The sequence below is a fragment of the Triturus cristatus genome, chromosome 3_2 (genome assembly GCF_964204655.1).
Source record: "Triturus cristatus chromosome 3_2, aTriCri1.1, whole genome shotgun sequence".
Classification (NCBI taxonomy): Eukaryota; Metazoa; Chordata; class Amphibia; order Caudata; family Salamandridae; genus Triturus; species Triturus cristatus.
The window spans coordinates 6,883,841-6,897,040 of record NC_140584.1 but is presented as its reverse complement, the minus strand read 5'-3'; the positions used below and the strand labels follow the sequence as shown (position 1 = coordinate 6,897,040).

The 13,200-nt window shown below is 47.5% G+C and overlaps 1 protein-coding gene across 1 annotated transcript in view; it reads left to right on the top strand.

The window, feature by feature from the left end:
- KIRREL3 (kirre like nephrin family adhesion molecule 3) overlaps positions 1-13,200 on the top strand; it is a 4,147,526-nt gene that overhangs the window by 2,672,669 nt on the left and 1,461,657 nt on the right. Inside the window, exon 10 of the mRNA XM_085647174.1 lies at positions 11,496-11,622. Coding sequence (XP_085503300.1) covers positions 11,496-11,622 — 127 coding nt within the window. The remainder of the gene's footprint in view (positions 1-11,495; positions 11,623-13,200) is intronic.

The window sequence follows — 13,200 nt, the reverse complement described above, 5'->3', positions numbered from 1 at the left end:
AAGATGACACAAACCAATCAAAAAGATAGGCGGGGCTTTAACTCCCCTCCCAGAGCTTTGGATTTTGTATTGATTCCAAGAAGCTCTACTATGACAGAGCAGCTATAGGCACTGCTTTCGCCAAGACCTAAAAAACCGGGACAGGTGTCATAGACATAGAGGTAGGACAGACAGAAGTACCCATGGCTTTAAGTGGGATGGAAAAACAGAAGGGGGGGGGGGTGTCTCTCAAGGGCCCTGGCCATTGTAATGAAGGATGTGGCTTAAAACAAATACATACATGCCAACACTCCCGATTCAGGCGTGAGACTACCGATTTGAAGGCTAGTCTCCCGCCTCCCGATTCCTGCAAGCAAAAACCCGATTCCTCGGGGTTTCAGCTGACAGGCCTTGGTAATGTGTAACGTGCTAATTCTTCCAGCAATAGTCAGAATGGCGATGCAGGGGCTCTAGAGGGGGTGAAAAACCAACAAAGCCCCATTAACAACCGAATGGTCTTTTAAACACCTGTGAAGTACTGGGGGGGGGGCGGCTGTGTGTGTGCCCGGAAGCTGTTTCAGCCCGGGCTGACGGGGGAGGGAGGGGGGGTGTATGCACTGACCGCAACCTGCCAGGCCAGTGCACAACTATTGCATCCCCCTCTTTCTCTGCCTGCCATTGCGCTCCATGCTTCTGAAAGGTGATAAAAAAAACACCTGAATTTGCTTTCAAATGTCCGATCCTGCAGCAGCACACTTCCAAAGTCCATACATGACAGAAACCCGAATGAAGGCCCTATTCTCCCGATTTTTTTTTTTGATTTTTTTTTAAATCTCCCACTTTGCTCTTCTGAAATGTTGGCATGTATGCAAATAAGCTAAAAAAAATCTGTACTTAGCATAGTGTCCCGCCGAAAATGTGCTGCTTCTGTCATTGTATCCAGAATAAATAATATAACGAGTAGCATCACACCTAGAACAAGTCAGGACTATTGGCTTTGTCAGTGGTTGTTAGCTACATAAGAGAAATAAGCAACAACTTTGGCTTCGCTGTACATAATATTGAAAATGCCTCGGTTCTGGAATGAAGAGACTGTTAAATAACTAACAGGTCTCTTTGAAAGCAGTGAAGGGTGTTACTGCTGTAGCAGTACGCTTTTTTTTCTGTAAGTGCCAAAATGGAGAGCCGGATAGAGACCTGTCTCAGGCTGAGACAAGTAAAGCAGGCGCACCGAGACACTGTTTAACAAGCATTGGCATAGCCAATAGGTCTCGCCTTTGGGACCTTATAAGTTTTTAGCCATGCAACAGTTGATGTTATTGCACCAAGGATATTGTGCTGCATAACTAAATACTTATAAGGTCCCAAAAGCGAGACCTATTAGCTATGCCAATGCTTGTTTAAATTGCTGCTAAGTGGACAAATGTCATAGGTGACACAGTGAGTCCTACATTTTAGCACTTGCTATGCATTCTGGGACTTTATAAGATCAGTCACAGAAGGCGAATACCCCACCTACAAGTCCAAGGATACAAGCTCTTGGCTAAAGCAGCAGGACTGACCAAAATGTAAATCACTCACTAAATGGAATCACTTGGCATGTCTAGCACCTGAACTTTGGTCAATCCCATTGTGTACCTGAGATCCTTTGATAATGGAGGATTTTAGACTAGAGAAGAGACAGTGAGTGACTGGAGAAGAGACAGTGAATGACTGTTCACTCAGTCCAAAATAAACGTGCACAGAGTTCAGAGCTATCGAGTATGCCAGATGCAGGCGTCATAAGACGAACGACTCCAGTTTTTTAGGTCGAGCCTGGGCAGCACATGCGCTGCTCTGCGAGGCATGCTGTCTTCGAGTATGGACTTGAAGCACCGCCCACTCTCATATTTTTCATTGGCTTGTATCATTGTCCTCTGTAAATGCTGGCTTCTGATTCGTTAATAGGCTTGTTAGTCCCTCCTTAGTACCGCCTTCTCTTCATTTATAACCTCCCACGAAGACTGGCCTTTTTACTTCAGTTTTTACAAGGTATATCTTATTTAGTCTGTAAGCACAATTTTCTTTAATGCGTTTCTCCTACTACAGTCATGACTTACTTTCCTGCAACTTTCAGTGCGGCATGCGCGCTTTTACTTTCCAAGCAGCCCGGGACAATGGCGGCGAGGTCTCGCATTTACAAGAGTTTGAGCTACTGGCATTGTAAATGACAATGCCTTTTATTTATGTGTTAATTATCAAAACAGGTAAATAAAAGGTATAGTTATTTACAACGCCAATAGCTTAAACTCTTGTAAATGCGAGACCTATTGCATTGCAAATGCTTGTTTTTGTTTGCCTTCTGCCACTGCAAAAAGCCTGGAATAAATGAGCTGCTCAAGCATAGAACTCTAAAAAACTTGTGACCTCTGATGGTCAGCTGGAAAGCTGAACAAGTCCACGATCATTTATATGTGCCTTTTACTTCAGCATTCTAAAGAGAATGCTGAAATGGGGATGGGCAGGTGCGCCCATCGATGTTAGCTGGCACAGAGACGCGCAAGAGCCAGCTGCTGCCCTCTACAGTGTAGGAACTGCAACAGTGTCCCTCTCCCTGCACTAAAAAAAACTTACTTCAGATGCAAATGGGGCCTGAGCTGAGCAAGGCCCCATAGCCGTAACCGTTGGAAACCACCTCTGGGGGGGTGTTTGAGCTTCAGATTTTCAGTCAATCACGATGGCATATCATGTTCATCATTATGTAGGAAGCAGTGCATGAGGGAGGCTTAAGGGCCAGTGGAAAGGGAAAGGAGTGTGGCTTGTGAGGGGGTACTTCAAACACAGGGGCTCATTTATTTGGAATTGGCGTAGGACAGCGCCGCAAGGCTTCACGCAGCGCTGCCCTATCCCAATGTGAAAGGGCAGGAATGCACCGTATTTATGAAATACGGTGCATTCCTGTCCTTCCCCCCTGCCCTGGTGCACAATTTGCTGCCTGGCACTAATGCAGGCACCCTTGCACAATGTTGCAAGGGTGTCTGCGTGCCATGCAGGATTATTTTGTCCACAGGGAGAGGCACCTTCCTGCTCTAAAACAATCCCGAGAGGCGTTTTCCTCTTCCTATGTGTGGAGGGAAGAAATAACGAGGAGAAATACAAATATTTCTTCTTGTTACACCTGCTCTGCGGAGGCATAAGGATTTGGCGCTGCCCCAGGTTTATGTGATTGGACCAGTACCAAAATCTTTGGGTGCTGCGTGGGAAAAGCCATTGCAACGCCCATGGAGCGCCTCCTTGAGGCAGGGTAAGGCAAGGTGGCGATTTGCGCTGCTTTGTCTTACTCCATATCAATGAAGCCATGGAAGGCCACGCAGGGTGACTTTGCGTTGCCTCATAGGTATGATTGAGAGGCTTATGCCGCCAGAGTGTCAAAAAAAGTGACGCTTCAGCGGCACAAGCCTCTCGTAAATAAGCCCCAAAGTATTAAAATAACCATGTTATAAGGCCTTCAAAACAGAGATGTGTGCATGTGTGTGTGTTATTGTCTGAGTGAGTGTTTTAAAATCCCAGGTGAAATCGAACAGACATCTTACCATACCCCCCAGAAAGCTCCTGTACCCAACTATTTATTAAATAATATATTTATTAGGGGGGGTGTAACACCCCAAACACCCCCTTGAAGCTACGCCCCTAGGTCTCAAATCAACACTGACAAATAAACACTTAACACACCAGGCTGCATGTCACATGGCAGGTAATTGTTGCTGAGCTCAGATAAGTTCTGAATAATACATTATTACTGAGTGGGGAATGCGGACACAAGCACCTAATTGCGTTGGTCTAACCCCTCATTAGTGACACGTGGTAGAGCTGTACTTGTTATATTGAACAAGCAGGTGGTAAGAAGAGCAGCCTGGGTGGGGTCTATATTGCCTTTGAAAAGCAGCAGGTCATGGAGACTTGGTGTGGTAAGGACTGTGTTTCCTGTTCCTTCATACAAACATGCCTGGGAAGGACAGCCTTGCAGGGCCTCAGATTCAACGTTGCACTAATTCCGAGATTTTTCACAATCAGTTATCATTGAGCGGTAACAGAACAGGTGTACTAGAAGTGTACACCTTTGGCATGTAGCCATTTTTCTATGAATGGCTTTCTATTTATTGTATTCCATTTGGGAAATACAGTTTTCCTGCATTCAGTCAGATTGGTTGTATCAACAACCCGATTAAGGTTGGGCCTTAATAGAGTTGTTTGAAATGGTGGCCTATTTGGCTGCTTGAAAAACATGCTCTTTCAGTAATTTTGATTAGCCAGCATTTCAAGCAATAAGAATGGATCCCTGTGTTATGCCCATTCTGATTGGCTTCTTGCTGCCAATCTTGGAATAGCTGTTCATAGTCCTCGCCTCCCAGGACCATATTTGGCATTCCAAAGGGGCGTTGGAAAGCCGAACCGGGGCAGCGCTGTGTTTTTCGAAACAAAATTCACAATGTTCGCTAGTTTGCCTGTCGAGGAGATTTTGCCAGTTTTCTAAAACAAATTCTATTCTGCAGATGGACTAAAAAACAAGGCAGATTTTGCCACGTTTCCTTTTAGTAAGCATTTTGGCCCACCCATCCTGGTCAGGCCCAAATTCCCTCTATCTGTATGAAAGCATGGCAAAATGAGTCCGGCAGAAGATTCAGCCCTTACCTCTTTATATCTGTATGCGTTTATGACTCATAGAAGCATGCTGGCTGGGCCTGGGCGTGGTAATCGGGTGTTGAATTCCCTTTATCTGTCTGCTTGCCTGGGTGCCAAGTTTGATATGTCCCTAGATCACTGTATCTGCATGGTGTCATGTCTGAAAGTGACAGGGTGATGGTTGGGCCTTTGTTTTGTATATCAAGGTACATTCATGACTCAGAGAATTATGGGGCTGCAAATTGCTTTCCCCGAATCTATTGGTAGCAGATCAGGGACTGGAGAGATGTGGCGCAGCAGCCACAGCAGCTGACTCCTGCGCGCGTGGCTCGCGATTCGATTCTCGGCGCTGGGCGCAGCGCAGCTCAGCATCATGTGATTCTGGGCATAGCTCACCTAATCTCCCCAACGGCCCACAGCACCTTGAAACCCTTAAGGGGTGATATGTTTGCGCTTTACAAATACAAAATATTATAGAATGTTGGTCACTGAATTACAGTTTGCACCTGTTGGCAACAGGTTTGTGAGAATGGAGGCTGAGGACTGAATTTCCAGCTCGTTGCCTAGCCTCCTCCTGTACGGTTCACTGCCTGTGATGGGCAGCAGTGGCGGCCACCACTAACAAAGGGTCGCGGGGCGGTGAAGAACATGCAAGGACGGGGGACAGAGATGTGTTAATAATAGTAAAAAAAACTTGCCTGACGCCGCCGGCTACCTCCTGCGTCGCGTTGCTCCTACTGGCCCCTTCCTGTTCCCAGCAGCCCCTGGGACAGACTCCCATCCCATCCCATCCCCGTGCTGCAGAGCAGTGCAGGGTTTGACCTGAGTGTGCAGAAAAGACGGTCCGCTCAGGTCATGGAGTCTGTGGGGTTTCTCCAGCTCGGCTGCTGAATGCAGCCGGGCTGGAGAAACTCAAGTGCACATGTGTGTTTTGGTCGGCCTGAAAGGACCGGCCAAACACATATGCACAGGCACTCCTCCTCTCCCTCCCATGCCTCGCCCCTCCATTTACAAGCTGGCTCAGGCCGGCAAATGAAAAATACAAGCATTTGCAATGCAATATGTCTCGCATTTGTGAGAGTTTGAGCTATTGACATTGTAAATGACAATGCCTTTTATTTATGTGTTCTGAAAACCTGCAAGCAGTGCGTAAACATGCACTTTGTACTTCTAGTCCTTGCTTACGAGAAGCAAGGCTGGCAGTAACCACCTCTTTTACTGCCAGCCTTGCTTCTCGTAAGCAAGGACTAGAAGTACAAAGTGCGTGTTTACGCACTGCTTGCAGGTTTTCAGAACACATAAATAAAAGGCATTGTCATTTACAATGTCAATAGCTCAAACTCTCACAAATGCGAGACCTATTGCATTGCAGATGCTTCTTTTTAAAGGTTCATTTCAGTTCGATTGCAAATGGCAAACCCCATGAGAACTTCTTGTTCTTTCGCAGTAGGCATTTTTGAACTACTCCATTGTGGCAACCAGAGACCATAGCCTGCCAGACATGCGGTGTGAATTATCATGTCCTTTATTGACTAAGCTCTTTTTTTCATATTCAGTAAATTATGTGAAATATGTGCATGTCAGTCCGTTATGCTTTTAATAAAATACCTAATTTCTAAAGGCAAGATAGAGAAGAACCCAGCAGTGCCGCTTCCTACAAAATCGAAAGAGATTATTAAACTTTAAAAAATGCAACCTAAAAAGTGGTGCGACAGAAAGGCGAACAATGCTGGGGAGGCACAGTGGAGCCTTTCACAGCTCAACCAAGTCTTTCAGAGGCTCCTTATCTTGGTGAAATGTATCCATTTCCAGACAGTACAGTCTGTTTCTGTTTTTATTCATTTGTATCTTTTGAGAAATTAGAAGTAAGGCAACACGAGGAGTCCTGGAAATTATAGTAATCTGTGGAATTGTAGGGTGTCACACTAGAACTAGGTCAACTGGTCCACTAGCCTTTTGTGTGTCATCTTGACTGCCTCTAAGTGGTTTGCCCAGAACTGTAAGGGGGACACTAGTAAGAATTATTATATATTTTTTAGGGTTAATGTGTCATGTAATTTTTGTTTTTGGCTGGCTGGATGAGTGGATGGATGGGTGGCTGAATTAGTGGATGGATGAGTGAAATGATGGATGGATTGATGAATGGATAAGTGAAAGGGTGAGTGGATGCACGGAAGAGTGAAAGGGTGGATGTAAGGATGGATGAGTGAGTGAAAGGGGGGTAGATGGACAAAAGGATGGATAGATTAGTGAAGGAGTGAAAGGATGAGTGATAGGATCAATGTATGGATTCATGAGCGGATGTGCAGATGGATGGGTGGAAGGCTGGGTAAGTGAAAGGGTCGATTGAGAGAGAAAGGGAAGATGGATGGATGACTGAAAGGGTGAATGGGTGGAAGGATAAGTGACTTGGTGGATAGAAGAGTAAATAAACGGATGGCTGAATGGTTGAAAGGCTGAAAAAACGGATGGATGAGTGAATGGATGGGTGGAAGAGTGAATGGATGAGTGTACTGATGGATAGATAATGGATGGATGAGTGAAAGGGTGGATGGATGAGTGAAATGATGAATGGAAGGATACATGATAGATAGGTTTGCAAATGGTTGAACATGTTTGCATATGGATGGGCTTAATCATAAACTATTGCGCGACCTCCTCTGATGTGTCTGTAAAACGTACCTTTTGTCCCGAAGTTTTGTCCTGAATTTTGACCTCCTGTCCTGAATTTCGACCCTTTGTCCTGAATTTGTACACTGATCGTCCTGAATTTGCACCCATGCCAGTTGGTCACCCTAACATTCTCCCGACTATTTTATTTTTTAATTCTGCCACTTACCTTTTCTAAAATGAGTGCATGACTAAGATGGCGGTCGGATGAGACTTATTTCTGTGTCTCTCCGACTCTGCCGACATAAGCCTGTACTCTAGCTGCCTCCCCACCGCATTGTACCAGTGGAGACTCCTGGGGACCCAATACATACCTCAACGGGGCGTAGAAGGGAGCAGCTGAGCACCGCCGAACCTGTGAAACCGAGCCCCTCCGTGGATCGACCGGAGGTGGAGTGCCGGTGCTGGAGTACTTTGAACTGCGGTGTCCAACCCGGCCTCAGGACGTGTGACGCATCAGAGGCGAGATCCGACCTGCGGCGGTGACCCACGGTCAGCACCTGGAGTCCCGGGCGGCCGAGTGACTCCCTCCGCCTATTGAGAGCACCCTTGGTTCTCCCTCCCGCTGGAACAGCGAGAGATCGGATTCACTGATCGGGCCGGGCCTGGAGAGATCGCTGTGGCCTGGCGGCCCACAAGGAGATATCTTAAAGCAAAAGCGTGTGCCTGCACTGAGGGGGCGTGCTGCGCTGACCCCGAGGTAGAAGATGCGAACACCCGTCTGCCACCGCCACCAGAGAAAGAGGGGCCTATGCAATAGGTGGAGCAGGTGCATGGGACAGGCGGCGGGGGAGGAGAGTCCCACGAATGACTAGCATAGGCTGCAAGGTAGACGCAACTGGGGGCGGAGAGCACTAAAGAGCCCGGCCTGGCTCCTGGAAGCAGGCCCATTCACAGCACCAGTGGACGGCCACCAGAACCTGGGGGGTGTGGATTGAGAGTGTGTAAATGCCCGGACATTGCATAAGGGACTCCACTGATTCGGCCCGTAGTAGGAGCTATCCCCGAATGAGTAGCCCGACAGAGGGGAACTGGGCCTCACCGCTGGCGCGACTGGGCACTCTCCCAGTAAACGGGCACAGTGCTCTGGTCCCAAGGATTTGCCTGGGATAGGCCTCTATGTTACACCTCTGGTCTGCAGCGAAATAGGAACTACATACCGGCCACAGTTATAACACACTTTGGAGGTCCTGGGGGGACCCTGCGGCTACGCAACCTGCCAGGTGTATTTCAGACCTCCCACTGAGCCAAAGGAAGAACAGTAGCCGGCCCTGCAGCATAGCACGCACTGACAGCAACGGAGGATCAGACTCTCGAGGGGGGCATACAAATACCTAGAGTCGGACCTACGCAGGACCAGCCTTGACCCGACCCGACCCGAAAACAGACTGGTCTGGACTCGACTGCGTCCGCCGTGCCAGAGCTGAGACTTGAAGCCCTACATAGCCTTCCACAGCGCGCACCCGGCAATATGGCAACAGCTCGAGCCAACTAGTCTTCAAGCCGGAAGTCAGGCGCCCTTGCCCGGGACATGGGCGGGGCCTGCTCCGGCAAAAACACAAACCGGCGTGCCGTGCTAACGCGGGGCTCCCATGCTGAAGGGAGAGCCCCGCGGTGGCGGCCGGAGTGAAGAGAAGCCCCGGGTCCCAGGAGGGGGCCCGGGTGAAGAATGTGGCGGCCGAGGATGACCACAGCAGCGCGGGGCTCCCAGGAGTGCAGGGAAGCCCCGCAACAGAAGTGCTGCAGCCGCGAGGAGGAGACCCCCCAGAAGAGCAGCCCGGTGAGTGAAGAAGGGCTGGGGGGGCTCCGTGTGGGCTATTGTTGCTCAGCGCGTCCGAATTAAAAAAAAAAATATTAAATAGCATGAGGCTGCCTAGGACGTGCGTGTTGACGAAAGTGAAACTGCATGCTGGCTTGCGAGGGAAGGGGGACAGGAGATGTGCACGCCGCGTGGCTGTAGGCGCGTACACCAACTCAAATCCGCCGAAAGCCTGCGCGTGCACATCTCCTGTCCCACTTCCGAGGCAAGTCAGCAACAATAGATCTCGCTTGCGATTGCAGCGCTTCGCGCTGAGTTCGCAGGCGAGACCTAAAAACCGGGACATTTATCTGTTTAACCCGGGCACTACACAAAAAATGGGACATTTCTCTAATTTGGAGGAAAGAGTGGGACACTACTCCAAAAACCTGGACGTCTGGTCACCCTACAGTGAATTCCACCTTCTATTTGAAGATCCCAATGAGCCAATCAGAAGAAGCCATTTTCAATCGCTCATTAAGCATACTGACTAGGTGTTTCCTATTAGGCCTCACTCCTACTGTTTCCCCATTGGTTCGCCACTATCCTCTTGCTGTGTGACATCAAATTCAAATATTGGCCAATCATAGCCTCCTAGTTAGCGTGCAAGGAACAAAACTAATCAACGCAAAATCAACTGGTTGCAGTAAAGCACCTATCTGCCATGGCCATAGCTGTCACTGTTTTTAAGACACCTTCACCCTTATGATGGCAACGGTTGTGACCCGTCTCTTTCACCGAAATAATGTCCCAGCACCGAAACTAATCAGTTAGCTTCCATTACACCGTGTTTTATAGAACACTCCCCCTTTTGCCTGGACTGCCTATCCTGGGGTGTGGCTAGTGTTTTCTCTCTGCCTCCATGTGTGCAAAACCAGTGATTAATTACCAGTATTACACACCAGTGTGCACGTTTCTAAGCCCTAACCGTCTCTTGAGTTGTATGAATCATCTAAATTATGGTGAACGCAGTCCTGTACTTCGTCGCGCTATAAACAGCTCAACCAGAGGCTGTGGCACTGAAGAGTAGCCTGGGAGCTCACACGCCTGTGAAATAAAGCGTGCAGCAATGTCACCTATTGTTCTACATACGTGTCGGGACAAAACGGGGAGAAATTCTTTATTTCTCGTCATTTTTGCTGATTCCAAGTGTGCTGCGTTGTGCAACACACATAGAAAGAGCAAAACTCCACGGATTGTTTATGTGCAGGAGGGACACCTTCACACAGTAGCTGTTTTAGTAGACGGTCATTTATATTGCATACTTACCATAAAAATGAACCTGCATGCAATATGCTGTTGGCTAAGAGTAGCACATGTCTATGGTGTTGCACATGACACACGATAATATTTCCGTTATGTGCAACTACTTTTAGATTTTCTTAACAAACAATGACATGGCTGCAAACCACTGAACTAACCTGGTAGGATCGAAGCTTCCCGAGTGGGTAAAAATAGACCTGGACATTATTACATATTTATATTGCTTCCCTTTAGGTTGGGGCAGAGTGTTTTTTTAAAAAAATGGGACCACTTTACTTACCGAGAAGTCTTTATCCTACTCCCGGTAATGTTTTTGTCTAAAATAAGCCGCCTCTGAATGTGAGCCAGATCAGTGGAAATCAATGGGAACCAAAGCAGGGGGGGCTTTAGGTCCTGCATTATGCGCAAATAGGATGGAAAATGTTTCAACATGGCTTGTTGGCCCTCTTCGTCTCTTTCCTGCAGTCTTCCGACTATGTCTAGGAGGGCTGTCTACGTCCCATGGTTGAGGTTGAAGCCAGACTGATTCTGAGCCAAGATGTTGTACTCATGAACGGGTTCTGATGCCACTGAATGGCTACTTTTGTGAGCATTTGTTGACTGTAGACGGTACAGCACTTAGGTTGATAGTTGCTAGTGAGGAGTGAGACGTAGGCTTCAGGGCAACATCTTTCAGGCTTATGTACTACTATATCTGTGAACCAGTTGGCTCAATGTAAATGGGGCCGTCACTATATTTTGCAGGGGAGTCCCATTATTTAGTGTTACGCACGTCTACTAGGATTGGTGTGATTTCCATTTGCTTTTTTGATGGGTGGTGTAATGAGTCTTCTTGGGTGTAAGAGGAACAATGTCCACCTTAACATATTTGTTAATCACTGTCCTAATTATGGGATATGACACAAATTGAAACTGGAATAAATTCTAGCCTGGAGTTGTCTAGAGGGTGGAATAGTGGGGTTTGATGGCTGTAAGGGCATGATAAGCAGAGAGAAGAGAGCGCAGAGGATGGACACACCTCCCAGAGCGACTAAAGGTTTATTAATATAATGCTTGCATCTTGATACTACGTGTAAGAGTCTTTGGTTCAGTACTGATTCTACACTTTAATTCACTCTCTCAGGTTCTGAGCAATGCCAACTCATTAACCCTTAAGTCAGTCCGGCAGGAGGATGCTGGGAAGTATGTCTGCCGTGCTGTGGTTCCTCGTGTTGGCGCCGGAGAAAGAGAAGTGACACTCACTGTCAATGGTATGATACATATCTTATCATTTATCAATACCAATCCCTCCAAAAAATGTTGGTTTTGTATGTCATTTAACATTAATTGTTTGTTATGCCAGTGCTTGCTCGGGTTGCTGTTGAATTGAATGTATCATAAAATGCTTATGATGTTATTGATGCATTTATGTTATGTTTGTATGAAACTAGTGGTCGCCGGTCATTAGATTCCCCACTCGACAGGTGACCAACAGCATCAGACCTATGCTTGGTGATGCTGATATGGTGCTTGTGTATGCCTTGTTTGCTTTGGTAGAGATTATATGTACTAGATAAATGCAGGAAAGTAGGATCAGCTTCTTATGGTTACCCCCACTTTTTGCTTTTTACACCCACTGTTTTGACTAGTCTGGCTGAGATCCTGCTATTCAGGACCCCAGCCTATCTGCTTTCTCCCTTAAATTGATATGTATGTACTTTGGTACAACTCCAGATTGGATACTGGGCAGTGGCGGCTGGTGACATTTGAAAGTGGTGTGGCGTAACTCTTTGTGATGAGTCCTGTCACCGGTGGCGAGCGAGCCCGACCGTCAAAAGAGGGTTTTGGGGGGGGGGGGGACGGGGGGGACTCTTCGAACATTTTTTGATGATCTCTGGAGATTATTCATGAGAGAAACAGCCTTCACCTTACGGGGTATGTGTGTTTTAGACAGAACCACAGGGAGCAATTAAACATTCTCTAAGTACCAAAGTAACTTTCTGCAGGGCCAAGCAAGGTCTCGTTTCACTCGGTATTGAACAGAGGTTTTTTTAGTTCAAAAGGTAACATTAAACAACACAAATAAAGACACGTTATGCAACAGAGAGACTAAAAGATTACACAAAAGAAAACGGCAGGTCAGACACTTTGAAGTATTTTCAAAGCCAAAAACAAACAAGTTTCCAATTATTTTTAATAAAGCATAAATCTCACTTAAATTGTACTTAGTGGGCAGGACAGCAAGAAGAAAGCAATTTTAGTGTCAAAGACTAATATGTTACACGTCGAACATAAGCAACAGTATGGAACTGAGAATGCACAACGATGATTACTTGCAAGGAGACGAGCTAGGGTAGCGAGAGGAATGGGCAAAAGGTATGAAGATCTGCCATTGTATGCTCCGATCAGTCGCGGCTCGCACTACTCGATGGGGGTGGACTCGGGTGGGGACAGGGGGAGTTTTAAATTAAAATAAAATAAAAACTTACCTGTCCGGCCTCTGCTCCTGGGCCGGGGTCCAGCGTTGGCGCTCTTCAGTTTGTGAACAGGAGCAGCAGCGTCACAGGACTCCCGCCCTGCGTTCTTCAATGCCGGCCGGCTGCAGCTCTCCTTGCGTCATCGGGACGCGCAGCCTCCCTCCCTCCCCTCCACCAATCAGAACTCTCCAGGCGAATCTGAGCGCTCCCCACCTGGGCCATATTTTCTATGTAGGCTGCTGCAGCAGCCTACATAGAGAAAAGGGAGAGTGGGCGGTCCTGCTCAAGGGTAGGGGGGAGTGGCTTGCCCAGTGTTGTGCATACGGACTGTTTGATCGGCCCCAGGGCCGGCCAAACAGTCCCTATGCACAA